This window comes from Cyclopterus lumpus, chromosome 9 (assembly GCF_009769545.1).
Source record: "Cyclopterus lumpus isolate fCycLum1 chromosome 9, fCycLum1.pri, whole genome shotgun sequence".
In the NCBI taxonomy this organism is placed as follows: Eukaryota; Metazoa; Chordata; class Actinopteri; order Perciformes; family Cyclopteridae; genus Cyclopterus; species Cyclopterus lumpus.
This window is the reverse complement of record NC_046974.1, coordinates 4,996,090-5,023,989: the sequence shown is the minus strand read 5'-3', so window position 1 is coordinate 5,023,989 and position 27,900 is coordinate 4,996,090. Positions and strand designations below refer to the sequence as shown.

Genomic DNA, 27,900 nt, shown 5'->3' with positions numbered 1-27,900 from the left:
GTGGAGGGTGGAGGGTTGCAGGGTGCAGGGTGGAGGGTGGAGGGTTGCAGGGTGGGGGTTGCAGGGTGGGGGATTGCAGGGTGGAGGGTTGCAGTGTGGAGGGTTGCAGGGTGCAGGGTGGGGGGTTGCAGGCTGCAGGGTGGAGGGTTGCAGGGTGGAGGGTTGCACGGTGCTGGGTGGGGGGTTACAGGGTGGGGGGTTGTGCCTGTTTGGCTGCCGGTGGTCAAACAGGGTGTGGGGTTGCAGGGTGGAGGGTGGAGGGTTGCAGGGTGGAAGGTTGCAGGGTGCAGGGTGGAGGGTTGCAGGGTTGCAGGGAGCAGGGTGGGGGGTTGCAGGGTGGAGGGTTGCAGGGTGGAGGGTTGCAGGGTGGGGGGGTTGCAGGTTGCAGGGTATAGGGTTGCAGGGTGGGGGGTTGCAGGGTGGAGGGTTGCAGGGTGGGGGGATGCAGGGTGGGGGGTTGCAGGTGGAGGGTTGCAGGGTGGAGGGTTGCAGGGTGCAGGGGTGGAGGGTTGCAGGGTGGGGGGTTGCAGGGTGGGGGGTTGCAGGGGTGGACGGTTGCAGGGTGGGGGGTTACAGGGTGGGGGGTTGCAGGGTGGAGGGTTGCAGTGTGGAGGGTTGCAGGGTGCAGGGTGGGGGGTTGCAGGCTGCAGGGTGGAGGGTTGCAGGGTGGAGGGTTGCACGGTGCTGGGTGGGGGGTTACAGGGTGGGGGGTTGTGCCTGTTTGGCTGCCGGTGGTCAAACAGGGTGTGGGGTTGCAGGGTGGAGGGTGGAGGGTTGCAGGGTGGAAGGTTGCAGGGTGCAGGGTGGAGGGTTGCAGGGTTGCAGGGTGGGGGGTTGCAGGGTGGGGGATTGCAGGGTGGAGGGTTGCAGTGTGGAGGGTTGCAGGGTGCAGGGTGGGGGTTGCAGGCTGCAGGGTGGAGGGTTGCAGGGTGGGGGGTTGCAGGTTGCAGGGTATAGGGTTGCAGGGTGGGGGGTTGCAGGGTGGAGGGTTGCAGGGTGGGGGGATGCAGGGTGGGGGGTTGCAGGGTGGAGGGTTGCAGGGTGGAGGGTTGCAGGGTGCAGGGTGGAGGGTTGCAGGGTGGGGGGTTGCAGGGTGGGGGGTTGCAGGGTGGACGGTTGCAGGGTGGGGGGTTACAGGGTGGGGGGTTGCAGGGTGGAGGGTTGCAGTGTGGAGGGTTGCAGGGTGCAGGGTGGGGGGTTGCAGGCTGCAGGGTGGAGGGTTGCATGGTGGGGGGTTGCAGGGTGCAGGGTGGAGGGTTGCAGGGTGGGGGGTTGCAGGGTTCAGGGTGGAGGGTTGCATGGTGGGGGGTTGCAGGGTGGAGGGTTGCAGGGTGGGGGGATGCAGGGTGGAAGGTTGCAGGGTGGAGGGTGGAGGGTTGCAGGGTGGGGGGTTGCAGGGTGGGGGGTTGCAGGGTGGAGGGTTGCAGGGTGCAGGGTGGAGGGTGGAGGGTTGCAGGGTGGGGGGTTGAAGGGTGGGGGGTTGCAGGGTGGAAGGTGGAGGGTTGCAGGGTGGAAGGTTGCAGGGTGCAGGGTGGAGGGTTGCAGGGTGCAGGGTGGAGGGTGGAGGGTGGGGGGTTACAGGGTGGAGGGTTGCAGGGTGGGGGGATGTAGGGTGGGGGGTTGCAGGGTGGAGGGTTACAGGGTGGAGGGTGGAGGGTTGCAGGGTGCAGGGTGCAGGAAGGAGGGTTGCAGGGTGGGGGGTTGCAGGGTGCTGGGTGGGGGGTTACAGGGTGGGGGGTTACAGGGTGGAGGGTTGCAGGGTGGGGGGATGTAGGGTGGGGGGTTGCAGGGTGGAGGGTTACAGGGTGGAGGGTGGAGGGTTGCAGGGTGCAGGGTGCAGGAAGGAGGGTTGCAGGGTGGGGGGTTGCAGGGTGCAGGGTGGAGGGTTGCAGGGTGGGGGGTTGCAGGGTGCAGGGTGGAGGGTTGCAGGGTGGGGGGTTGCAGGCTGGAGGGTTTGCAGGGTGGGGGGTTGCAGGGTGGGGGGTTGCAGGGTGGAGGGTTGCAGGGTGGAGGATGGAGGGTTGCAGGGTGCAGGGTGGAGGGTTGCAGGGTGCAGGGTTGCAGGGTGGAAGGTTGCAGGGTGGAGGGTTGCAGGGTGGGGGGTTGCAGGGTGGGGGGTTGCAGGGTGGAGGGTTGCAGGGTGCAGGGTGGAGGGTTGCAGGGTGGGGGGGTTGCACGGTGCAGGGTGGAGGGTTGCAGGGTGCAGGGTTTTAGGGTGGAGGGTTTTAGGGTGGAGGGTGGGGGGTTGCAGGGTGGAGGGTTGCAGGGTGGAGGGTTGCAGGGTGGAGGGTTGCAGGGTGGGGGGTTGCAGGTTGCAAGGTATAGGGTTGCAGGGTGGGGGGTTGCAGGGTGGAGGGTTGCAGGGTGGGGGGATGCAGGGTGGGGGGTTGCAGGGTGGAGGGTTGCAGGGTGGAGGGTGGAGGGTTGCAGGGTGCAGTGTGGAGGGTTGCAGGGTGCAGGGTGGAGGGTTGCAGGGTGGGGGGTTGCAGGGTGGGGGGTTGCAGGGTGGACGGTTGCAGGGTGGGGGGTTACAGGGTGGGGGGTTGCAGGGTGGAGGGTTGCAGTGTGGAGGGTTGCAGGGTGCAGGGTGGGGGTTGCAGGCTGCAGGGTGGAGGGTTGCATGGTGGGGGGTTGCAGGGTGGAGGGTTGCAGGGTGGAGGGTTGCAGGGTGCAGGGTGGAGGGTTGCATGGTGGGGGGTTGCAGGGTGGAGGGTTGCGGGGTGCATGGTGGAGGGTTGCAGGGTGGGGGGGTTGCACGGTGCAGGGTGGAGGGTTGCAGGGTGCAGGGTGGGGGGTTGCAGGGTGCAGGGTGGAGGGTTGCATGGTGGGGGGTTGCAGGGTGGAGGGTTGCAGGGTGGGGGGTTGCAGGGTGCAGGGTGGAGGGTTGCAGGGTGGGGGGTTGCAGGGTGCAGGGTGGAGGGTTGCATGGTGGGGGGTTGCAGGGTGGAGGGTTGCAGGGTGGGGGGATGCAGGGTGGAAGGTTGCAGGGTGGAGGGTGGAGGGTTGCAGGGTGGGGGGTTGCAGGGTGGGGGGTTGCAGGGTGGAGGGTGGAGGGTTGCAGGGTGCAGGGTGCAGGAAGGAGGGTTGCAGGGTGGGGGGTTGCAGGGTGCAGGGTGGAGGGTTGCAGGGTGGGGGGTTGCAGGGTGCAGGGTGGAGGGTTGCATGGTGGGGGGTTGCAGGCTGGAGGGTTGCAGGGTGGGGGGATGCAGGGTGGGGGGTTGCAGGTTGGAGGGTTGCAGGGTGGAGGATGGAGGGTTGCAGGGTGCAGGGTGGAGGGTTGCAGGGTGCAGGGTTGCAGGGTGGAAGGTTGCAGGGTGGAGGGTTGCAGGGTGGGGGGTTGCAGGGTGGGGGGTTGCAGGGTGGAGGGTTGCAGGGTGCAGGGTGGAGGGTTGCAGGGTGGGGGGTTGCACGGTGCAGGGTGGAGGGTTGCAGGGTGGGGGATTGCAGGGTGGAGGGTTGCAGGGTGCAGGGTTGCAGGGTGGAAGGTTGCACGGTGCAGGGTGGAGGGTTGCAGGGTGCAGGGTTTTAGGGTGGAGGGTTTTAGGGTGGAGGGTGGGGGGTTGCAGGGTGGAGGGTTGCAGGGTGGAGGGTTGCAGGGTGGGGGGTTGCAGGTTGCAAGGTATAGGGTTGCAGGGTGGGGGGTTGCAGGGTGGAGGGTTGCAGGGTGGGGGGATGCAGGGTGGGGGGTTGCAGGGTGGAGGGTTGCAGGGTGGAGGGTGGAGGGTTGCAGGGTGCAGTGTGGAGGGTTGCAGGGTGCAGGGTGGAGGGTTGCAGGGTGGGGGGTTGCAGGGTGGGGGGTTGCAGGGTGGACGGTTGCAGGGTGGGGGGTTACAGGGTGGGGGGTTGCAGGGTGGAGGGTTGCAGTGTGGAGGGTTGCAGGGTGCAGGGTGGGGGGTTGCAGGCTGCAGGGTGGAGGGTTGCATGGTGGGGGGTTGCAGGGTGGAGGGTTGCAGGGTGGAGGGTTGCAGGGTGCAGGGTGGAGGGTTGCATGGTGGGGGTTGCAGGGTGGAGGGTTGCGGGGTGCAGGGTGGAGGGTTGCAGGGTGGGGGGTTGCACGGTGCAGGGTGGAGGGTTGCAGGGTGCAGGGTTTTAGGGTGGAGGGTTTTAGGGTGGAGGGTTGCAGGGTGCAGGGTGGAGGGTTGCAGGGTGGGGGGTTGCACGGTGCAGGTTGGGGGGTTGCAGGATGCAGGATGGAGGGTGGAGGGTTGCAGGATGCATGGTTGCAGGGTGGAGGGTTGCAGGGTGCAGGGTGGAGTGTTGCAGGGTGGGGGGTTGCAGGGTGGAGGGTTGCAGGGTGGAGGGTTTTAGGGTGGAGGGTTGCAGGGTGCAGGGTGGAGGGTTGCAGGGTGGGGGGTTGCACGGTGCAGGTTGGGGGGTTGCAGGATGCAGGATGGAGGGTGGAGGGTTGCAGGATGCATGGTTGCAGGGTGGAGGGTTGCAGGGTGCAGGGTGGAGTGTTGCAGGGTGGGGGGGTTGCAGGGTGGAGGGTTGCAGGGTGCAGGGTTGCAGGGTGGAGGGTTGCAGGGTGGAGGGTTGCAGGGTGCAGGGTGGAGGGTTGCAGGGTGGAGGGTTGCAGGGTGCAGGGTGGAGGGTTGCAGGGTGGGGGGTTGCAGGGTGCAGGGTGGAGGGTTGCAGGGTGGGGGGTTGCAGGATGCAGGGTGGAGGGTTGCAAGGTGGGGGTTGCAGGATGCATGGTTGCAGGGTGGAGGGTTGCAGGGTGGGGGGTTGCAGGATGCAGGGTTTTAGGGTGGAGGGTTGCAGGGTGCAGTGTGGAGGGTTGCAGGGTGCAGGGTGGAGGGTTGCAGGGTGGGGGGTTGCAGGGTGGGGGGTTGCAGGGTGGAGGGTTGCAGGGTGGAGGGTTGCAGGGTGCAGCGTTGAGGGTTGCAGGGTGGGGGGTTGCAGGGTGGAGGGTTGCAGTGTGGAGGGTTGCAGGGTGGAGGGTTGCAGGGTGCAGGCTGCAGAGTGGAGGCTTGCATGGTGGGGGGTTGCAGGGTGGAGGGTTGCAGGGTGCAGGGTTGCATGGTGGGGGGTTGCAGGGTGGAGGGTTGCAGGGTGCAGGGTGGAGGGTTGCAGGGTGGGGGGTTGCACGGTGCAGGGTTGCAGGGTGCAGGGTGGGGGGTTGCAGGTGGGGGGTTGCAGGGTGGAGGGTTGCAGGGTGGGGGGTTGCACGGTGCAGGTTGGGGGGTTGCAGGATGCAGGATGGAGGGTGGAGGGTTGCAGGATGCATGGTTGCAGGGTGCAGGGTGGAGTGTTGCAGGGTGGGGGGTTGCAGGGTGGAGGGTTGCAGGGTGCAGGGTTGCAGGGTGGGGGGTTGCAGGGTGGAGGGTTGCAGGGTGCAGGGTGGAGGGTTGCAGGGTGGAGGGTTGCAGGGTGCAGGGTGGAGGGTTGCAGGGTGGGGGGTTGCAGGATGCAGGGTGGAGGGTGGAGGGTTGCAAGGTGGGGGTTGCAGGATGCATGGTTGCAGGGTGGAGGGTTGCAGGGTGCAGGGTTGCAGGTTGGAGGGTTGCAGGGTGGAGGGTTGCAGGGTGCAGGGTCGAGGGTGGAGGGTTGCAGGGTGCAGGGTGGAGGGTTGCAGGGTGGGTTGTTGCAGGGTGGGGGATTGCAGGGTGGGGGATTGCAGGGTGGAGGGTTGCAGGGTGCAGGGTTGCAGGGTGGAAGGTTGCAGGGTGCAGGGTGGGGGGTTGCAGGATGCAGGGTTGCAGGGTGGGGGGTTGCAGGGTGCAGGGTGGGGGGTTGCAGGATGCAGGGTGGAGGGTTGCAGGATGCATGGTTGCAGGGTGGAGGGTTGCAGGGTGCAGGGTGGAGGGTTGCAGGGTGGGGGATTGCAGGGTGGAGGGTTGCAGGGTGCAGGGTTGCAGGGTGGAAGGTTGCAGGGTGGAGGGTTGCAGGGTGCAGGGTGGAGGGTTGCAGGGTGGGGGGTTGCAGGATGCAGGGTTGCAGGGTGGAGGGTTGCAGGGTAGGGGATTGCAGGGTGGGGGGTTGCAGTGTGCAGGGTTGCAGGGTGGAGGGTTGCAGGGTGGAGGGTTGCAGGGTGCAGTGTGGAGGGTTGCAGGGTGGGTGGTTGCAGGGTGGGGGATTGCAGGGTGGAGGGTTGCAGGGTGCAGGGTTGCAGGGTGGAAGGTTGCAGGGTGCAGGGTGGAGGGTGGAGGGTTGCAGGGTGGGGGGTTGCAGGATGCAGGGTTGCAGGGTGGAGGGTTGCAGGGTGCAGGGTGGAGGGTTGCAGGGTGGGGGGTTGCAGGGTGCAGGGTGGGGGGTTGCAGGATGCAGGGTGGAGGGTTGCAGGATGCATGGTTGCAGGGTGGAGGGTTGCAGGGTGCAGGGTGGAGGGTTGCAGGGTGGGGGATTGCAGGGTGGAGGGTTGCAGGGTGCAGGGTTGCAGGGTGGAAGGTTGCAGGGTGGGGGGTTGCAGGGTGCAGGGTGGAGGGTTGCAGGGTGGAGGGTTGCAGGGTGGGGGGTTGCAGGATGCAGGGTTGCAGGGTGGAGGGTTGCAGGGTGCAGGGTGGAGGGTTGCAGGGTGGGGGATTGCAGGGTGGGGGGTTGCAGTGTGGAGGGTTGCAGGGTTGCAGGGTGGAGGGTTGCAGGGTGCAGGGTGGAGGGTTGCAGGGTGCAGGGTGGAGGGTTGCAGTGTGGGGGGTTGCAGGGTGCAGGGTGGAGTGTTGCAGGGTGGGGGGTTGCAGGGTGGAGGGTTGCAGGGTGCAGGGTTGCAGGGTGTGGGGTTGCAGGGTGGAGGGTTGCAGGGTGCAGGGTGGAGGGTTGCAGGGTGGAGGGTTGCAGGGTGCAGGGTGGAGGGTTGCAGGATGCAGGGTGGAGGGTGGAGGGTTGCAAGGTGGGGGTTGCAGGATGCATGGTTGCAGGGTGGATGGTTGCAGGGTGCAGGGTTGCAGGTTGGAGGGTTGCAGGGTGGAGGGTTGCAGGGTGCAGGGTGGAGGGTGGAGGGTTGCAGGGTGCAGGGTGGAGGGTTGCAGGGTGGGTTGTTGCAGGGTGGGGGATTGCAGGGTGGGGGATTGCAGGGTGCAGGGTTGCAGGGTGCAGGGTTGCAGGGTGGAAGGTTGCAGGGTGCAGGGTGGGGGGTTGCAGGGTGGGGGGTTGCAGGGTGCAGGGTGGGGGGTTGCAGGATGCAGGGTGGAGGGTTGCAGGATGCATGGTTGCAGGGTGGAGGGTTGCAGGGTGCAGGGTGGAGGGTTGCAGGGTGCAGGGTTGCAGGGTGGAAGGTTGCAGGGTGGAGGGTTGCAGGGTGCAGGTGGAGGGTTGCAGTGTGGGGGGTTGCAGGTTGCAGGGTGGAGGGTTGCAGGGTGGAGGGTTGCAGGGTGGGGGGTTGCAGGATGCAGGGTTGCAGGGTGGAGGGTTGCAGGGTGGGGGATTGCAGGGTGGGGGGTTGCAGTGTGCAGGGTTGCAGGGTGGAGGGTTGCAGGGTGCAGGGTGGAGGGTGGAGGGTTGCAGGGTGCAGTGTGGAGGGTTGCAGGGTGGGTGGTTGCAGGGTGGGGGATTGCAGGGTGGGGGATTGCAGGGTGGAGGGTTGCAGGGTGCAGGGTTGCAGGGTGGAAGGTTGCAGGGTGCAGGGTGGAGGGTGGAGGGTTGCAGGGTGGGGGGTTGCAGGATGCAGGGTTGCAGGGTGGAGGGTTGCAGGGTGCAGGGTGGAGGGTTGCAGGGTGGGGGGTTGCAGGGTGCAGGGTGGGGGGTTGCAGGATGCAGGGTGGAGGGTTGCAGGATGCATGGTTGCAGGGTGGAGGGTTGCAGGGTGCAGGGTGGAGGGTTGCAGGGTGGGGGATTGCAGGGTGGAGGGTTGCAGGGTGCAGGGTTGCAGGGTGGAGGGTGGAGGGTTGCAGGGTGCAGGGTGGAGGGTTGCAGGGTGGGGGGTTGCAGGGTGCAGGGTGGAGGGTTGCAGGGTGGAGGGTTGCAGGGTGGGGGGTTGCAGAATGCAGGGTTGCAGGGTGGAGGGTTGCAGGGTGCAGGGTGGAGGGTTGCAGGGTGGGGGATTGCAGGGTGGGGGGTTGCAGTGTGGAGGGTTGCAGGGTGCAGGGTTGCAGGGTGGAGGGTTGCAGGGTGCAGGGTGGAGGGTGGAGGGTTGCAGGGTGCAGGGTGGAGGGTTGCAGGGTGGGGGGTTGCAGGGTGGGGGGTTGCAGAATGCAGGGTTGCAGGGTGGAGGGTTGCAGGGTGCAGGGTGGAGGGTTGCAGGGTGGGGGATTGCAGGGTGGGGGGTTGCAGGGTGGATGGTTGCAGGGTGCAGGGTGGAGGGTGGAGGGTTGCAGGGTGCAGGGTGGAGGGTTGCAGGGTGGGGGGTTGCAGGGTGGAGGGTTGCAGGGTGCAGGGTGGAGGGTGGAGGGTTGCAGGGTGCAGGGTGGAGGGTTGCAGGGTGGGTTGTTGCAGGGTGGGGGATTGCAGGGTGGGGGATTGCAGGGTGGAGGGTTGCAGGGTGCAGGGTTGCAGGGTGGAAGGTTGCAGGGTGCAGGGTGGGGGGTTGCAGGATGCAGGGTTGCAGGGTGGGGGGTTGCAGGGTGCAGGGTGGGGGGTTGCAGGATGCATGGTTGCAGGGTGGAGGGTTGCAGGGTGCAGGGTGGAGGGTTGCAGGGTGCAGGGTTGCAGGGTGGAAGGTTGCAGGGTGGAGGGTTGCAGGGTGCAGGTGGAGGGTTGCAGTGTGGGGGGTTGCAGGTTGCAGGGTGGAGGGTTGCAGGGTGGAGGGTTGCAGGGTGGGGGGTTGCAGGATGCAGGGTTGCAGGGTGGAGGGTTGCAGGGTGGGGGATTGCAGGGTGGGGGGTTGCAGTGTGCAGGGTTGCAGGGTGGAGGGTTGCAGGGTGCAGGGTGGAGGGTTGCAGGGTGCAGTGTGGAGGTTTGCAGGGTGGGTGGTTGCAGGGTGGGGGATTGCAGTGTGGGGGATTGCAGGGTGGAGGGTTTCAGGGTGCAGGGTTGCAGGGTGGAAGGTTGCAGGGTGCAGGGTGGAGGGTGGAGGGTTGCAGGGTGGGGGTTGCAGGATGCAGGGTTGCAGGGTGGAGGGTTGCAGGGTGCAGGGTGGAGGGTTGCAGGGTGGGGGGTTGCAGGGTGCAGGGTGGGGGGTTGCAGGATGCAGGGTGGAGGGTTGCAGGATGCATGGTTGCAGGGTGGAGGGTTGCAGGGTGGAGGGTTGCAGGGTGCAGGGTTTTAGGGTGGAGGGTTGCAGGGTGGAGGGTTGCAGGGTGCAGGGTGGAGGGTGGAGGGTTGCAGGGTGGGGGTTGCAGGGTGGGGGGTTGCAGGGTGGAGGGTTGCAGGGTGGAAGGTTGCAGGGTGCAGGGTGGAGGGTTGCAGGGTGCAGGGTTGCAGGGTGGAGGGTTGCAGGGTGCAGGGTGGAGGGTGGAGGGTTGCAGGGTGCAGGGTGGAGGGTTGCATGGTGGGGGGTTGCAGGGTGGAAGGTGGAGGGTTGCAGGGTGCAGGGTTGCAGTGTGGAGGGTTGCAGGGTGGAGGGTTGACCATAGTGCATGTAAAGAATCATGTATATAAAATATATATTTTTTTTTTCCTGAGGATGCAGCACAACATGTGGCTGCTGCTGTGGCCCAGTTCCCTCAGAAGGTTATCTGGAGGCCACACTGGGAAGAGACGGTCTTCAGGTTCAGGTTCAGTGTTGATCTGTATCTCGTACAAGAGAGTTTTGACGATGACGGTACAGCAGCACTAAAGAAACGTCGGCCTCTCAAGAGCGGAAATATTTCAGTCTGAATAACGTCTTTGAGCTGAACGTCAGCTCCATCACCAAGAAGCCTCAGCAGAGGATGTTCTTCCTGAGGCAGCTGAAGAAGTTCAACCTGCCAAAGACCACGATGGTGCACTTCTACACCTCCATCATCGAGTCCATCCTCTGCTCCTCCGTCAGCGTCTGGTACGCTGCAGCCACTAACAAGGACCAGGCCGACTGCAGCGCCTCATCCGCTCTGCTGGGAGGCGATTGGCTGCAGTCTGCCTTCCCTCCGTGACTTGTTTGCCTCCAGGACCCTGAAGAGGGCAAGAAGGATTGTAACCGACCGCTCTCACCCTGCACACACACTGTTGGAGTCCCTTCCCTCTGGCAGGAGGCTGCGGTCCATCAGGACCAAGACCTCACGCCTCAAGAACAGCTTCTTTCCAGCTGCAGTGGGGTTCATGAACAAAGCCCGGGACCCCCACGGACTGACTGAGTCTCACATCCCCAGGACTGTTTCCTTCAACACCCTTGAACATCTTTCCTTTGTTATAATACACTTGTTACTTTATAATATATACTTGTTATCCGTTTGTTGTTTACCATATTTATCTTTAAATTATGTCTCGATGTTTACTGTTTTTTATTATATTTATTGTTTTCAAAGACTCACGCATGACAAACTGCTGAGAGGTGCTGCTGGTGATCCACCTGTGCAGCAACGAATAACGTGGACTTTGTCTCCATCTTGTGCCGTTTACAGGAAGTGAAACGTGTCCGTGCCATCACTTCCTGTGATACACAACAATGTGTGTGTGTGTGTGTGTACAACCCTCAGTGATTTCTGTTTCTAATGTGGAGAACACACACACAGCGAGGTGTGTGATGGTAATTAACCTTTCCAATCTCCCTCAGAGAAAACAAGTGTAATGTCGAAACACTTAAATGTCTTTAAGTTGTCGTATCTTTCAAGCGGCAGTGATGTTGAAGAATGAGGATGAAGGAATCTCCGCGGACACTGTTCTTTCTGGTATAATAGAGTTTATTACAGAGAGGAATCACAGGTCAGGATGAGCGTCTAGATCGCTCTGAGAAGCTTCTCAGCCAAATGGAAGATCTACTGAGACTGCACCGCAGCTCAGTTATATAGCCACTTCGTCGTGCCCAGACCCTGAGATACCTAACGTGACTCAGGAACCCCCAATCTAAACACTTACTTTTCAGACACAGGAATGTGTACCATATATCAAGATTAAGAAGTAACAGACGTTGTTCAGAGTCCTATAGATCATTCTTATTGTTCATGTTTGATGCGTCTTGAATCCATTCAACGCATCGGAGTCCCATAACAATTCATCACCCGCACAGTGGTCTTGCCCCAATATGTTCTAGAATGAAAGAAAAGAAAACCAGTATCTTTTGCATACAGAACAGATACAAATTAAAACATCAAATATAGATTAACACTTCTATAAGTTCTAAATAATAAATAATATGGATGGATGGATGGATTGTTCATTTCTCCCCCCACCCCCCCTTCGAGACCACACAGAGTCTCGAAAGAGTGAAACAAAATCAAAACTACAGACTAACCAAGTAATAACAGAAGTATGTGTTAGGATTAAAATAACATCACACATTCAAAATGGATATTCCTCCACCAGTTCGATCCTAATACTTTCGTCTTCATCAACGTCCGTATCATCACCATGTAATAATGGCATCTGAGTTTGATCGCCTGGCATCACAATTCCAACCCATCTCATTATCATAGCCTTTGCAAAGGTCAACAATAGCGTACAAAAACAAAACATCACACACAAAGACAGAACGAGTACTGCCACAACCTGTACTAACACTGCACCTAATGGCCCTAATTCATCCTGCAACCAAGCATTTGCAGACCATCCAGCGTTTTCCGACGGGCCAAATGCATCTCTTATAAGCTTCAATGCATCTACGACACTAGTCATATTATCAGAATTATCAGGAATCAATGTGTACCAAGCCTCCCCTGTTAAGTTCAAAGTCACACAAAGGCCACCTTGTTTGGCCAAAATATAGTCAAGAGCCATGTCATGTTTTAGCAACGTCAGCCTGTGGCTTCTCTGAGTGTTTGACAAATATTCAAACCCTCTTATGGTTTCGTTCGCAAAACCCTGTAAGGTGTAGGTAATGTTATCGATGTGATCTGCCAAGAATGTCACCCCATACCATGGAAATAATCCTATTCCCCACTTCTCTGCTATACTCACTCTCCAATGGTATGATTCCAAATTGTTAAATTGTGCCATCTCCCTTTTCTTCCTACTTCTTGGAGCGTCATTAGATTGGACCCCATCTGGCCTTTTTCCCTTCTGGATAGTAAGAACCTCATATGGAAGTTTCAATGTCGCCATATAACAGCATCCTGTCCACCCATATGGTAGAAATATGTATGCCTTATCATCACAAACCCACCAAATATCCTTGAAATTCCCTATAGTCACATTCCCAGGCAAACTTTGATTCTTCACCCTTAAAGTTTTACCCTTTTTGTTGTCTGGTACATCAAAAGTTACTTCATATGAATCATTACTAGACCAATGTTCATGTTTACCCCAGTCCATCATATATTTATCACAATCTGATATCCCCATAAACATTCCCGGTCCATCGTAAGTGGTATTCGAACAAAAACAGCTATCAGTTCGAACTGATGTCACTTCCATTATATCCGGGACCGCCGTTCTGATATTTTCATGTTGATCGAGTAAATTTACATATGATAATCCTTTCAACCAAGAACAAGTAAATCTCGGCCTAAACAGATGTATTGACCAAGCCATTATTGCATCTCTTGCTGACTGCTGCTGATACAACAGCCATGATAGTGCATAACTTTGACAAATGGCGGTTAGTGGTTCTGGTGTAGTCTCTAAAATTGAAGGCCATGAGTTTGGCGTTAGGACTTTTACTAGACATGGACCATTCCAATTCACAACCGATCTTACGGAATGAGTTAATTGCTGGAACCATAAGTTCCTACTTGCCCAAGGGTCTGCAATCTGTAACACTGACGAATCAAACCCGAACGCCCTCCATTTAGTTTCTCTCTTTTGTAATGCATGGTATTGACCAGTCATGTATTCTGGTGTCTGATCAGTCTCAGAAAAGTTATTATCTACGTCTGAAATAGTCCTCTGAGCTGTTACAGATGAATCTACATAATTCTCTTCTATCGTCTGTTCTCTAACTTCACCAATGTCATTATTACTGCTCTATTTTGAACATTAGCTTCTGGGTTACATTAATCACATCCTTAACTGTCGAAGATGTCACGTTTGATGTCTGTGTTACATTTACAAATGTCGTAGAAGCCAAAGATGTCGTCACTATTGTAGCATTCATTCCCTTTAAAGTCATAGCTAGAGTAGTCGCCTGAGTTGTATGAACATTCATGTTTCTGGACCTAAAGTACCAGACTTCATATCTGTACTATTCACCTATGACGTGGTTACTGTGGTACATTGTTCCTGAACCCCTTTAGTAACTGTGAAAACTCCAATAGGACTCAAATCTTTTATCATGAGTGTCACTCTACGAGTTATATGACCTTCGATCCAATAATTTTGATATGGAACAAATTTAAACTCCGGTTCTAAATAAGTACACGTATATTCCCCTTGGTCTTCCCATGTTACGTTACGTAGGACAAGTGAACAATCCCCTCTAGTTTTCAACCACTCCACATCATTAAACAAAATATACTCCCTTTGTTTACGAGACACAATGCCATCTCCAGGTTTTGTCAACAACAAATCTTCACCACGACTATTTTCCCACTTAGGAGGACTGTTACTACCAACATTCCATCCTCCACATTGGCAAGGAAGGTAAACTGTTCCTCCTAGCTTAACTCTGATCACAGCAGTTGATGGAGGTGATAGACACAATCTGAGATGCCGTTGTAGTTAAATGTGATACATTTATACCTTCAATAGCTTTTAACATTGAAATGGTAGATGTATCTTCCATTTCCCCAGCTTTCGTCTGGAGAGTTGATGTCATCGTTGCTGATTCACTCGTTTCCCCAACATCTTGGAGGCCTCTACTCTTATTCTCCCCTAGTATCACTAGAGACACTATGTGAACTCTAAATCCTAACTCGTACTGCTCACTCCCAAAATGTCGATCGTAAAAAGAACACCTATAATCGCCTTGATCTTCCTGTTGAGGCCTATGTACATAAAGACTACAATCTCCCTCAACCTTCAGTCTCTTTTTGTCATTAAGTAATGTGTACTTCCCTACTGGTAATGACTTTGACAGAACTAGATCCTTACCATAGCTATCTTCCCACTCAACTCTAAGTTTCCCTGCGTTATTATTTGACCCAAATAAGCTTTGACTTTCTATGCTAAGTGGAACACTGAAAAAAGCACCACATAAATCTAACACTGAAATGTGTCGCATTTGGAGGAATTTGGGCTAACAACGTATGTGGATCGTGCACTTCTGCTGGAAAATCAGCTACTACTTCATTCACTGCTCTAAAATCACGTGTCAGGTGATATGAATCATCTGGTTTCTTCACAGGCAACAAAGGTGTGTTGTTCTGGGGATCCTGTGTTATCCTCAAAACACCCGCCTTCAAAAGTCCCTCAATCTGTGGTTCAATTCCTCGGATTGCCTTTTCACTCAGAGGATACTGGTTCTTCCAAGGTAGTGTGACTCCTGGTCGGAGTTCTGCTCTTACTGGTTGGGCTGACTTCACAAGACCAATATCGGTACTATGCCGAGACCACAAACATTCTGGAACTTGTTGTAGCATCTCTTCTCTCTTTAAGTCTGAGTCCATCTTAGCACTGCAAATTGCCTCATGTGTCATCCGCACAGTTTGTGGCTGTCCTTGACCTTGAGCAGAGATCATAATCTTAATAAATCTCTGGTCCTCACTCCTCCAAATGGCAAGATTCTCTTTTTCTGGTATAAAAACAGCTTCTTCTGCTTCTGTCATCATTTCTCCTATCTGCTTCTGCGTATATTCCTCACGCACCAACAAGGTCACATGTGGCACACTTTTCTCGATATCAAACTCTTTATCCAAATAGTCATCTCTGTGTACCTTCATAGCTGCTCCTTGTGGTCCCAAAATTATACAGCCTGAATTGAGTTGAACTTGTTTTGGTTGATCACTCAACCATTCCTCTGCGTTTGGTTGAGCATCATTCTTAAAATACTTGAGCGTGCAGTGAAATGGATACTCTGGAGGCTTTGCATCGGGCATATTTGCGATGATAAACTTTTCCCACAATTTAGCTGGTTCCAAAAAATCTCCATTAAGACTCCCGATCCAAAATACTGTATAAGCTTCAGTATCTGTTGTCATCAATGCTTGGTAAAAAACCTTGTTTGGCACTTCAACCTGACAGCCGTCTGGTCTACACTTTATTGTACATTTCAATCTACACAAAGCATCTCTTCCCAAAAGTGCAATAGGTGTGTGTTCTGATACCAATATGGGTAATGTAATCTTCAAATGTTTGTAACTAAGCTCAATTGGTTCCGTGAGAGGAATCAGCTGTTTCACTCCCTCAAACCCGACTGCCCGAATCAATTGACCAGACATGGGGAGATGTATAGCATCTTTAGGCCGAATACAGGTAAAAGCAGCACCGCAATCCACCATCGCTTCCAATGGTCGATTATTTACTTTCACCTCTATTGTTGGATCTCTCTCCGGCCCTGATACTACCAGCACACCCCCCCCCCCCCCCCCCCCTCGAGTCCTCAGGGCACCTCTAGAATCCTGGTTCTGGGCCTCTGTACGGGTTCACCGGTTCTCTGGGTGGCCCTGATTGGCCCCTGAATCCTCCTCTGAAAATTCCCTCTGGAATTTCCTCTGAAATTCCCTCTGAAATTCCCTCCTGACTTGTTGCACTCACGGGCAAAGTGGCCTAATTGTCCACAATTATAACATTCGTCTGAACGCTGTTGAAAATCTGAATTAAACCTTCCCCCTCTTCCGAAATTTCTTTGATCTCTTCCTCTCCAGGACTGTGCTTGATCAAAAGATGGCTGTGGGTAAGCGATGACCGGAACCACCGGTGATGGTTGGACCGATTGGAATTGAACCTGGTTCGGCTGTAGTTATGGTAATAGTTGATTTAGCGGAGCCTGATCCTGTATAACCTGAGCCTGCTTCTTCTCCATCTTTTTACTATCCACTAGTTGTATTTGATTAAGTTTCCTGAGGATCTCTTGATCCTGTTCCTTCTGATCATGTTCCTTTTTCCTATACAGCTCCACCTGGTGGGCTATGTAATCCGTATACACACTCTTTGTCATGCTTCCAAGACCAACCACCTCTGCCAGTTTACTCCTCACTGGTAGGGGCAACCCCTTCTGTACTCTGGCTCGCAAAATTGACTTCTCCATTTGATTCAACTCAGGGTCATTTCCTGTGACATTTCTCCACACTTGATGAGCTCTCGACACATAGGCTCTCGGGTTTTTCTTCCTGTCCCAGTGGTTCAATAAAAATATTGTCAGGATGTACATTTGTCGGAAATGTATCTTTAAGCGCTCTACACACTCGACCTCTACTTGCAGCAAACAGCTCTGCATCATTCACAGCAGTTCCCACATATCGATTAAGTCCAGCTTTCTGTAGAATCTCTCCCATAGCATGAACTCCAACGAGATTAGCCAAGAGTCTCTTAATATCTCCAATGGCCGGTTGTTCTCCCACCATAATCTCTTCTAACTTTGAAATCCAAGGATGTGCTCCATCCTGAAGAGTAGGTAACTTTTCAAGTATGTTTGACATGTCTGTACTCTGCCAAGGCTTATACTCCAAACTCTGTCCTCGAACCTTGGGTGTCGATTGTGTTTTAGAGCGCAATCTATTTCTCATGCCCGATGATATGAGGCCTTCTTTCTGTAGCTCCTCCTTCCGTATATGTAACTCCTCTAGCTGGTTCTCCAGTGAACTTTGTCTTTCTGGGAAACTAGATTTACTCAAGTCACAGAGGCATCTGTCTATTCCTACTTCGACCTCTCTTAATGCCCTCTGTGTGCCCTCTTCATTGCTGTCTTCATCCTCACTGTCATTAGTGGTATCACCTCCTCTCTCTTCTGCTCTAGCCAGCATCCGCCTGATCTCAGGGTCATATCCTCCCATGGCCCCTTCTAGATCACTTTGGTCACTATTGTCTCTAGACTCCACCCATTGTATCCTAATTCCCAAACTTGCTTTCTTCCTACTTTTGGAATCTGGATGCATCATTATAGTTGTTTCTGCTAGTCCTGTTTCTATTATTTTGTCCTCCTTGTCTCTGATATTATAGCTACCCTCCTGACTAATCATTGGGAGCTGAGGATAGATTTTCTTAGACTTCGTCTCTACCTCATAAGGTGGCGGTCTTTTCACAGGGTTCATGTGTGAGTAGAATGAATTGTTGTCTGCCAACAGTTTTTCTGTTTGTTCTGCATTCTGTCCCATTTCTTCTACGTCTTTAACTCTCTTGTCGTTTGCAGCTTTGATCAGTTTCTGTCCCTCATTTTCAAACAACTGGAGAATGCCAAGCTCCACTTGCCTCTTTTCTTTGCGTTTTTTCCCCATTCTTTCCCTTCTTTTGCTCTGCCTTGTATGTGGATACAAGTACCTGCATTATTTTTATTACATCTGGGTTAAGAGTCCCCTCCACTGGCCATGGTTGGTCAATTTCAGGCCAACGTTTATGCCATTTTTCCGATATTTTTGCAATGTTTGCGATGCCTCTGATTAAAGGATTATTCTTCTGTACTACATCAACAGGAGTAATTACTTTTGGGTTTTTAGTGTCCTTTTCCCCCATTATAACGGCTTCCTTATGTTCTGTTATTTGTAAATTAAGAAGTACGATTAAAACTACTTAAAGCTATTCAGATTATTTCTCCCTGGTTTTTTATTATTTTTATTTTATTTATTTATTTAATTAATCAATTAGCAAATCAACCACTTAACAAATCAATCAAATCAATCAATCCATAAATCACTCAATCAATCCATAAATGAAACAACAAATTAATCAATTCATTCAGTCCTTCATGTATTTAAACCCACAAATTCACCCTAGCCAAAAATGGAATTGATTTGTCAACGCCGAACGGATCAAGAGCCCGTTTACAATATTTGACCAAAAAATCACGCACTCCCACAAGTGACTGACTGTCACCAAAAGTGATCCTAATCACTGTAGGACCATCGCCTAATTATCATCCAATATCCAGCTCAAATCGTCAGACAGTCACAATATTGATTCTCCAACACAGCAAAAATCAGACCAAAACACGCACAAACAACAAAACTGACATCCGCAATTGTCAGCAGAGTTTAGACCAAACAATCATATGCCATTAATGAATTAAATGCATTAACTGGTCATTCAGTTGCCAAGCCCTGTATTCATTTATTCACTTTTTCTTTTAACTAACTACAGCATGTAGTCTTTCATATGTATGTAACCCAATCAATATTCGTATAAGCTTACAAATGAAAGCAGATTCAAATGTGTCCCATCAATAGGGGAAAAGAAACAGGCAATTATTCAGTCTCTTATGAACCCATTAGGTTCCCAAACAGCATCATAAACTTATTCCCAAATTAAATCCCTACCTAAACTTTGTAGAATTGAATGAAAACCAAATAAAACAAATAGTTCAAGCGACAAAAGAATTTTGTGTCTCACGTCCCACTGAAAATCCCCCCCCCTTTTCACACACGCAGCAGCAACCCGTCACAAACACAGCTTCACATGAACAGAGACAGTTGGGGGGAGGGGTCTTCTCCAATTGGAGACTCATAGTTTAATCATTACGTCCCTTTATAAAAGAAAGAAAACAGGGCTCATATTATATTAGTCTTCTTAAGAAGCTCATTGTGTATTTAGTAACTTATTTGTTTATGTTACGTCCTCTCTCTAAGGAAGCTCATTATATATATTTAATACATCAAACAAAATATATGTCCTTACAAGTTACCAAATCCTCCATTCTCACATACAACCCCCACTCAATAGCATTTCCTTCTCCTGCAGTTTCTCACACACAGCTGATCACGCTTCGCACACACACACACACACACACACACACACACAGACAGACAGCTCTACGTTTGCTCCCAAAACAAAAACAACTCATTTATGCCACTCATCCATATAGCATGCTTTTTGCCGCTCCCTTTAATTCCTTTCTTATTCTCATAAAATTTCTGCTACCTCTGAGATGTGATTAGTCGATGAGAGGCTGCATCAGACACTGTTCGTCAACAAATGTCAGAGTGGGAACAGTCAATCGACCTTTTATTCTACAATCTCCAGTTATTAAACTGACCATACGGTGTTGTTCCAGGTTTTCCGGCCCATGTTTATTTATCCAGATTCTGCGGCTCAGTCATATGATCCTTCCCTTTAATCTTACCTCTCTCTTTTTCCTCTGTCCCTTATTACTGTTTTACATTTATTTATTCAAATTACCTGGATCCAGGTTTACCCCAATTTTGTCTTTCTAACTTAATTCCTGACTATGCCAAGCCAACCATTACGCAGTGGTTAATGTGCATGTGTCTTACCGTTAAGGAGTTGAGGGCCCAATCTCCATTAATCTTGCACGATACTATTTAGCTCACCTTATCGTTATAATAAAGCTATTCTAAACTATTCCTTGTATTTCTCATACTTCCTTTCTTTACTTTTTTATCTCTATAATACTCCCCCTTTTTGCGTATTTTTACGCAAATAAAATCAAATTTAGCACGGAGCTTCAATTCAAACACATCACTTCAACAAGACATTTCCATTTAACAAGAAAATAGGTTCTTTTCTACGGTGTGACCATACAATCAACACATACAGCTCGATAAATGAACCAGCATTTTAATCGAGTGAGAAATGCTCACCGTGTGTCGTTGTCGGAGGTCACAGCACATCCTGTTTGTGACGCCAAGTTTGCCGTATCTTTCAAGCGGCAGTGATGTTGAAGAATGAGGATGAAGGAATCTCCGCGGACACTGTTCTTTCTGGTATAATAGAGTTTATTACAGAGAGGAATCACAGGTCAGGACGAGCATCTAGATCGCTCGGAGAAGCTTCTCAGCCGAATGGAAGATCTGACTTGAGACGTCACGGCTGCTCAGTTATATAGGCCGCAAACTGGAGACCGTCGCCCAGGGGCCCCCAATCTAAACACGTCCCTTCCAGACAATGGGAGGAGTACCATATATTTGGACATAGCAGCGGAGGTCACACCGAGGCCTCTTAACAGGTGCCCTCCGGCCACAGGGACAGACCCCTCTCCAACAGGTCAAAGGGCAACTATGTGGAACGGTATCTTATAAGCCGATCTTCTCAGAAAGCAGAGAATATTTGGAGACAAACCTCTAACCCATACCCTCTGGACACATGAACAGACCCTGCCTCCTACAGGTCAAAGGGCATTCTTTTTAGGGAGATGGTATCTTGGAAGCGAGCTCCTAAGGCAGCTGAGAATACACCACAAAAGGAAGACAGTAAGAGTAGCAGGTCCGATGACTTCTCTGTCTGGATGTTAAAGTCACCCAGAAGGATGAGCGGGGGGCCGTTTTCTGGGAAGTTTGATAGGAGGACGTCTAGTTCTTCCAAGAAGTCTCCCAAGGAACCAGGACAACAATGGTTAGATGAACCGGATGAGTAACCGTCACTGCATGAAACTCAAAAGATAGTGGGGTAAATGGAAGCGGGTAGAGAGCAAAACTCCATTTGGGTGAGATGAGTAGACCTGTGCCACCACCCCGACCTGAGGGTCTGGGTGTGTGGCTGAAGGAGAAGGCCGAGGAGAGAGCAGCAGGGGTTGATGTGTTGTCTGGTGATCCAAGTCTCGGTGAGAGCCAGGAAGTCCAGCGATTGCTTGATAGCGAAGCCAGAGATGAAGTCCGCCTTGCGGTTGGCTGACTGGCAGTTCCAGAGGCCCCCTGTGACGAGGCGCTGGGTCTGTGTAGAGGGGGTGGGATAAATAAGAGAGGAAGGATTTTGGTGTGAATGTGTGACCGAGTCCGCAGTCTATAGTATCTACGAGTAGATGTGCACACAGGTATGGAAAGAAAACACATTCTCACAGGGAAATGTTTATACTCAGCCGGCCTCAGCCACCACCAAAGACTCCCACGTCTTTATCCTCCGAGTCTTTACTCCAACGAAAGACTCCTAGGTCTTTATCCTCCAAGTCTTCATACGAGGAGTCTTCCCTGACGCTTCAGCTGACAAGCTACAAGCCCCAACCTGGTTATACACCCAAGTTGGCGGTAATTGGTTACAGCTGTGTCGAGCCCGCCCACAGGTCGTTGAAGGAATTGCCCACTTAGCGATCGATACTGGTAAGCAGGGGGTCCTTGCTAACAGTGAAGTCTCAGTTTGCTAGAATGTGAAATTCTTGCCAAACTGATTAAGGACAAAGATCTGTTTACCTCAAGGTAAAAAGTAGAATAAAGTTTAGTCCCTAGTAGATTTGGATTACAGAGCAAATACTTAAATCCTAGCTGGTTTGGTTGACTTTTCAGACACTCGTGTAAAAAAGCAAGAAATCGCAGCTCAAAATGTTCAGATTAGAAAGACAGTACAGACTAGCATTCTAGTATAACTAAATACAGCAGATACAGTAGTAATATAGCAGAGAAACCTCTTTAAAGAATATACTCAGCAAGATACAGGAAGTCCCAGAAGTCAGTGGACTCACAGCTCAGATGCACTGGAGAGCTTGTTGTTGTCGCACTGCTTAAGTAACCACTAATTCAGCTGTGTCGAGCCCGCCCACAGGTCGTTGAAGGAATTGCCCACTGAAGGAATTGCCCACTGTACCGAAAGATAGTTCATGTTTTATAATAAAAAATAAAAAGGGTTGTGTGTTCGGACCTTTTCTGGATGCCCAGGTGGAAGTAGAGGTGTGCCAGCAGCAGCAGGTACTGCACATTATCTGGGTTTATAGTGAGGTAGAGGTTCCCCTCCATCCTGAGCAGCACCTCGGTGGTGATGGCGCTGTAGTAATCTGCTGCCACCAGGTGGCCGATGAGGTCCTCGCACTCCTTGGCACTCAGCTGTTTGCCTTTACCAAAGTCATAGCTGTCCTCACTCCTGCCAGGACAGAAGTGGAACAAATCTTTCATGTGAATATATTTCTCAGAAATCATACAAAATTGCATGAATCCTCAGTTTTTCTATGCCAGGGGTCACCAACCTTTTTGAAACTGAGAGCTACTTCAAGGGTACAAAATAATATGAAGGGCTACTTGTTTGAGATTAACTGCCTGAATAACAAATTTGCACCGATCACCTTTTAATAATAATAATAATAATAATATATGTGAAGTGTCTGATCACATATCAATGTAAAATTATTACTCACAATAGATGGTAGGAAACACAGATATATTTAAACATGCAACATTTATTTCTGTTAATCTGCTTCAACATTTGAAAGTCAGAGGTATCACATATGTATTTTTGTAAATATATTTGACAGTTTTGTATGAAGCACATATGTAGCACTTTGTTTAAAATCACACCATTTTTGTACACATTTTTAGGAAATCATTAACCGTCAAATCCAACCACTACCGTTGTATTATTTAAAACTCTATGAACCCTGACTTTACAAATTATCAGTTGTGTAAGATTTAAAAAAAACTTTTTAAATGAATCATATTACATTAGCACTAACCACCAAATTTGCAGCATCTTTTCTTTTTAACATGTTTGTGTTATTGTTGTCTTGTTGTTTTCAATGCAAACCTACGTTTTCTTTTTCTTTGTCTGTAAACGTCTGTTAGTGCCTGGCATTGCATGCTGTTCCCCAATGTACTGTAATGTGGAGTATCATTTGACAACTCGGAGTGAGTCTTGTAGATGTGCATCAGTGAGGCAACGTGTTCTGTGTTGGTTCTCCATGAAGTTCATGTCAGAAAAGGCATCGTTCATAGCTGCTGTGCATACACATGTCTACTTTTCTGTGTCCACGAGGCACCAACAGTTTGGTGCAGAGACTGATGGCTTTTGAGGTGGAGGTCATTTTACAACGTTATGATTTCCACCTCCACCTGTCCAGCATCCACGTTGAACAGCACTCAGCTGCTCAGCAATGCGCGTCACGTCCACTTGAACAAAGGATTTGAAACGAATGACACGCGCGGCTCAAGTTGATCGAAGTCACACAACCTGTTCTCCAACTCTTGCCCTAGTCTGTTTACGACTCGAGAGTACTTTTCTACACCTTTCACTTCTGGCATCTTTTGGTTTTTTTTTCTCCATGAAGCAGAGGACGGTTTGCAAAAAGCTCCGGCACTTGACGCCATGTCTCCCCAGCGATCACTCGCAGCCCCGCCCCCCTTGCGTGCGCTCCGATCGCGAAGCATCGATACTAAAAAATGTGCAACATCGTATCGTTTTTTTTAACATTACAACTGAATCTGCAACATTACAGATGCAGATGTTGCAGATGGCTGACATTCAGCGTTAAGAGGTCTACGGCGTCTTCGTTGAGGGTCACCTCACCCCTCAATGAAGACGATCTGAACGCTGATTGGCCAATACTCGAAACGTCACATCAAAGATGTTTTATTGCGAAGATCACAACATCACCTTTTCTTCTCGTCTCACTCCAATCTCAGAAACGATGGACGTTTTTTTTTTTTTTTTTTGAAGGAGCTCAATGTTGACTTGTTCTATTTTTGGAACATCTGCCTTAATTCAGCTGGACTGTCCAGAGATGTTGACGTTGAAGGAGTTTCACTGAGGAATTTGTTTGATTTTATTTAACCATTTAAGTTTTATTATTGTATTATGTTATGAACTGGTTGTATAATTATTTTTCATTATTTGTATTCTTTGTAATTTTGTCTGATGAATATTTCACAGACGTTTGTAAAGAAACTTGAAACAACCTCACACAGAAGATTCAGATTAAAACTGTTTTTATTTACAGGTCATTGATCATCATCCATCTGATGCAAAATTCATAAAGATATAGTTGATTAAATGAAAACATTTTTTCTTGTGTGTATTTTCTTCTTAAAAATACATTTTAAAACTAAATGATCACAAACATTGTTATGTATCGTTTATGTCACTGATTATGTAAAAACTACAAAAATCATCATAAACAGTGTAAAGAATTACAGACTGAATCAAAACTATTTACATTTTTATGATCCATACTGTTAACCTGAGTTTAGAATTGTATATGCTGTATGTATTTTGGATTTTAATATAATATATATTTACACTTCACACTTGTCAAAGAGCAATTTCTCTCAAAATGAATAAAGTTTGATCTTATCTTAAAATAAAACTCAATTAAAACTGTTCTTTACACAGAATAAAACAAGGTCCAATATATAATATCATAAAACAATATAATGACCATATTACTACACACTTTTATATTTAAAGTTGTATGATGATGTCATACAGTTAACATTTATTTTTATAGATTGATTTTTTAATCATTTGTTTAACAACAGATCCTTAAAACTTAATTTATTAATTTATTTAGAAAGATATATTTCAGATTAAAATAATATTTAGTTTTTTTACAGTAAATTGCATGCAAAGAATAAAAACAAATTATTAATTTGCAACATTAGAGACAATAAAGAAAAACATTTTAAATCATAAAGATATAATAAAACAGTCAGAATGTGTTTTGATTCTCTGAACCTCTGAGACTCTGAGTGTAAAGTGTAAAACACTGAAGTTATTACATTTAAAATGGAATAAGTCAACAGAAATAAATCTTATAGATTAAAACTGATGTCTGATGATGATCAAAGTTAAAGAAACACAACTGGAAACAAAGTATTTGGTTTAGTGGATTCACTAAATGTGAGATTGAGTTCTGATGAAACAAGATGCTGATTTAGTTATTATTGAATAATCATTTGTTTCTGTGTGTAAGTTTATGATCTGATGATGTGAAACAGTTTGAGTATTACATATATCAGTTTATGTTATAACTGTTGATTGTATTGATTATATCAATGAGATGTTGACACACAGTGAAGTCTAAATAAACACAAACATGTCTGAACATCACAGAGAAATATCAGTTTGACAGATTTTGATTTCAGCAGTTTTAGCATCACCAGCCTTTCCAATATTGAAATATGGGAAGAGTTCCCCATTGAAAGTGTCTCTGTGAGTGTAGATGTGAGTCATGTCTTCAGGGTCGTAGAAGGACACCTCCCCCATGTCATAGTCCAGCTGGACTCTGATCCTCTGGAGACTCTTCTTCACTCTGACAGTCTGACCAGGTCCATTAGTGTATGTTCCACTGCGATGAAATAAACACCAGAATCCATATTCTGGAGAAACAAATCGCTCTCCCTTCCTGTCAACTGACTCTTTAACCAAACCTACAATCCAGAAAGGATAGTCTCCCACCTCCACATCCCAGCTGTGTTTCCCTGAGATGAAGCCCTCAGATCCCAGAACATTAGTATACTCAGTGAATCTCTCTGGATTGTCAGGAACCTTCTGGTCTGTGTCTCCACGTCTCACACTGGTCAGATCATCAGACAGATAGAGAAAGGGCTGTGCAGTGTTTGGGTCCAGAATGACAGGACTGAAGTGGACCTTGTCCTTCATCTTCTCCCAGACTCTGAAGGACAGGTTGCCCAGGTGTTTGGCCACATCTATCAGCGCTCCTGAGACCAGCTGTGGATCTGACCGTGAGCTCTGGACTCTGGCTCTGGTCTGAGTGGGTTTATAACTGCTGAGGAAGGACACGTTGTGTTTCTGCAGGTCTTCTTTAACAGCAGAGATGCTGTCTGACAGAGAGGAGATCTGCTCCTGAATCATCTTCATCTCTCTGCTGATGGTCTTCCCCTTCTGCTCCTCTTCCTCCCTCAGAGCTGCCACTCTGGACTCCTCTTCCTCTTTCAGGAACTGGTGGAGCTTGTTGAACTCTGCTCTGATCTGCCTCTCTGTGGACAACAGCTGCTCCTTGGAGTGTTGAATCACTTCCTGGTATGTTTCCTCCACTTGTTTGTGTTTGCCCCTCTTGTCCTGCAGAGACTCTAAGTCAGATCTCAGCTGGTCCTTCAGGTCACTGACTGCTTGTTCTAGAGGAACCACCTTGTGACTCTGGTGGAGAGGAAACTCACAGACACGACACACAACTTTCTGCTCGTCCTCACAGAACAGTTGAGTCTCTTCTCCATGTTTACTACACACCACCTCCACCTTCTTCTCTCCTTCTTCTGTCTCAGAGGATCCAGTTTTATGTCTCTCAGCAAAGGAGTCAGCCAGTTGTTTCAGTACAAAGTTCACATGTGTATCCTTTGAGGATTTTCTCTTACAAATGGGACAGTTTTTGTCTCCAGCTTGTTTCCAGAATATTTCCAGGCAGCTTGAACAGAAGCTGTGGTTGCAGCTCAGAGACACAGGATCTCTGAACGTCTCTGAACAAACGTGACAGTTCAGGAAACTTTCCAAAAGGGTTTTTTCAGCCATTTTCTTTCCCTTACAAAAGTGTTCTTAAAAAAAGACTCACCAAAGTCTACTTCCCTTCAGTCTGCTTCTCTCGGTCCTCCAGTTTGAACAATGTTGGACAGAGATCTCTCTCAGTGTGGTGTTGTGTCTCCTTTCAACCATGTCAGACTTTGATTCCTGCAACATCCTTCATTGGTTAATCATTAACTGTAATAAAAAGAGTCACATGTTTTATTATCAGCAGAGAGAACAGGATACTTTGCAAACCCCTCTGTTTCTCTCTGAGAGATGATCTGACCTGTGAGAGAAATAATCCTAAACACTGACAGGAAGCTGAAGATGGTTCCAGACAAAATGTTGCTGCTGATGTTACAATGAAGTAATACTTGAAGTTAAACTTCTTCAAGACATTCAGCAGTTTGTTCAGTGCTGCTCCTTGTTGCTGATTACAGCTCTCATTGTCTTTGGACTTTGTGAAGGTTCTTATGATGTTTTTATTTCCAGAACCTTTGAACTCACTTGACGTTTTATTGGTAAATGCACCTTGTGATTCAAGGTCTTTTGTTACTAGTAAACGTTAAGTTCTTATTGGGTCAAATATATTGTGGTTATGGTCCGAAAGATCGAGAACATTTCATTTTCATTTTCAAAACTTCTGTAAATACTGAAAACTAAATACAGTATTTTTTCTTGGTAGGGTTTATCAGGCTTGTGTCAGAGCATAAAACTATAATATAATTTATTTTCAGAGATAATCAGGTCATATTGATTCAAGTTAGTTCCACGCCCCAGCCACCACATACCTCCACCGCCCGACTTAGGCCAGGGTGCCATCCGGCCTAACCTACTCCCACCCCCATGAGAGCGGGAGAGGAAGTCGGCCACAACCATCTGCGGGCCTATGGATCAATTCAATTCAATTCAGTTTATTTTGTATAGCCCAATATCACAAATTTCTAATTTGCCTCAGAGGGCTTTACAATCTGTACACATACGACATCCCTGACCTTTGACCTCACATCAGATCAGGAAAAACTCCCCCAAAATAACCTTTCACAGGGAAACAAGGGAAGAAACCTTCAGGAGAGCAACAGAGGAGGATCCCTCTCCCCGGATGGACAGACGCAATAGATGTCATGTGTACATCACCTTGAAATTAAAAGGCTGCAATGCCAAATACCACAGACGGGCGTTGGTATCGTTCATGCGGTGGAGCCACTGGAGCGGCGCGTGGTCCGAACAGAGGATGAATGAGCGTCCCAGGAGGTAGTAGCGCAGGGAGTCAACCACCCACCGGATGGCCAGGCACTCCTTCTCCACCATGCTATACCTGCCCTCCCTCTCCGACAGCTTCCGGCTGGGGTACAGAACAGGGAGGTCAACGCTCTGTACCTGCTGGGACAAAACGTCCCCCAGGCCTCTGTTCGATGCATCAGTCTGCAGAGTAACAGGGAGAGAGAAATTAGGTGTATGCAGGAGTGGTTCCCCACAGAGAGCTTGTTTTACCCTCTCAAACACCTGGCACTGCTCCGTCCACTAGACCGGATCTGAGGCACCTTTCCGGGTCAGGTCAGTCAACGGGCTGGTCAGCTCCGCAAAGTTCGGGATGAACCATCTGTAATAACTCGCCAGCCCCAGAAACTGCCTTACCCCTTTTTTAGTCTTGGGCCGTGGGCAGGCTACGATAGCGGCGGTTTAGTCTATCTGCGGGCTCATCTGCCCGCCGCCCAAGTGGTACCCCAGATACCGTACCTCCCTCTGTCCAACTGC

At 50.4% G+C, this 27,900-nt stretch overlaps 1 protein-coding gene across 1 annotated transcript; it reads right to left on the bottom strand.

The window, feature by feature from the left end:
* Positions 1 to 24,252: 24,252 nt before the first annotated feature.
* Positions 24,253 to 26,475, bottom strand: LOC117736882 (zinc-binding protein A33-like). Its single transcript, XM_034542521.1, has one exon. It carries the CDS (start codon positions 26,149 to 26,151, stop codon positions 24,730 to 24,732), a length of 1,422 nt encoding a protein of 473 aa, XP_034398412.1. The 5' UTR covers positions 26,152 to 26,475; the 3' UTR covers positions 24,253 to 24,729.
* Positions 26,476 to 27,900: the final 1,425 nt, after the last annotated feature.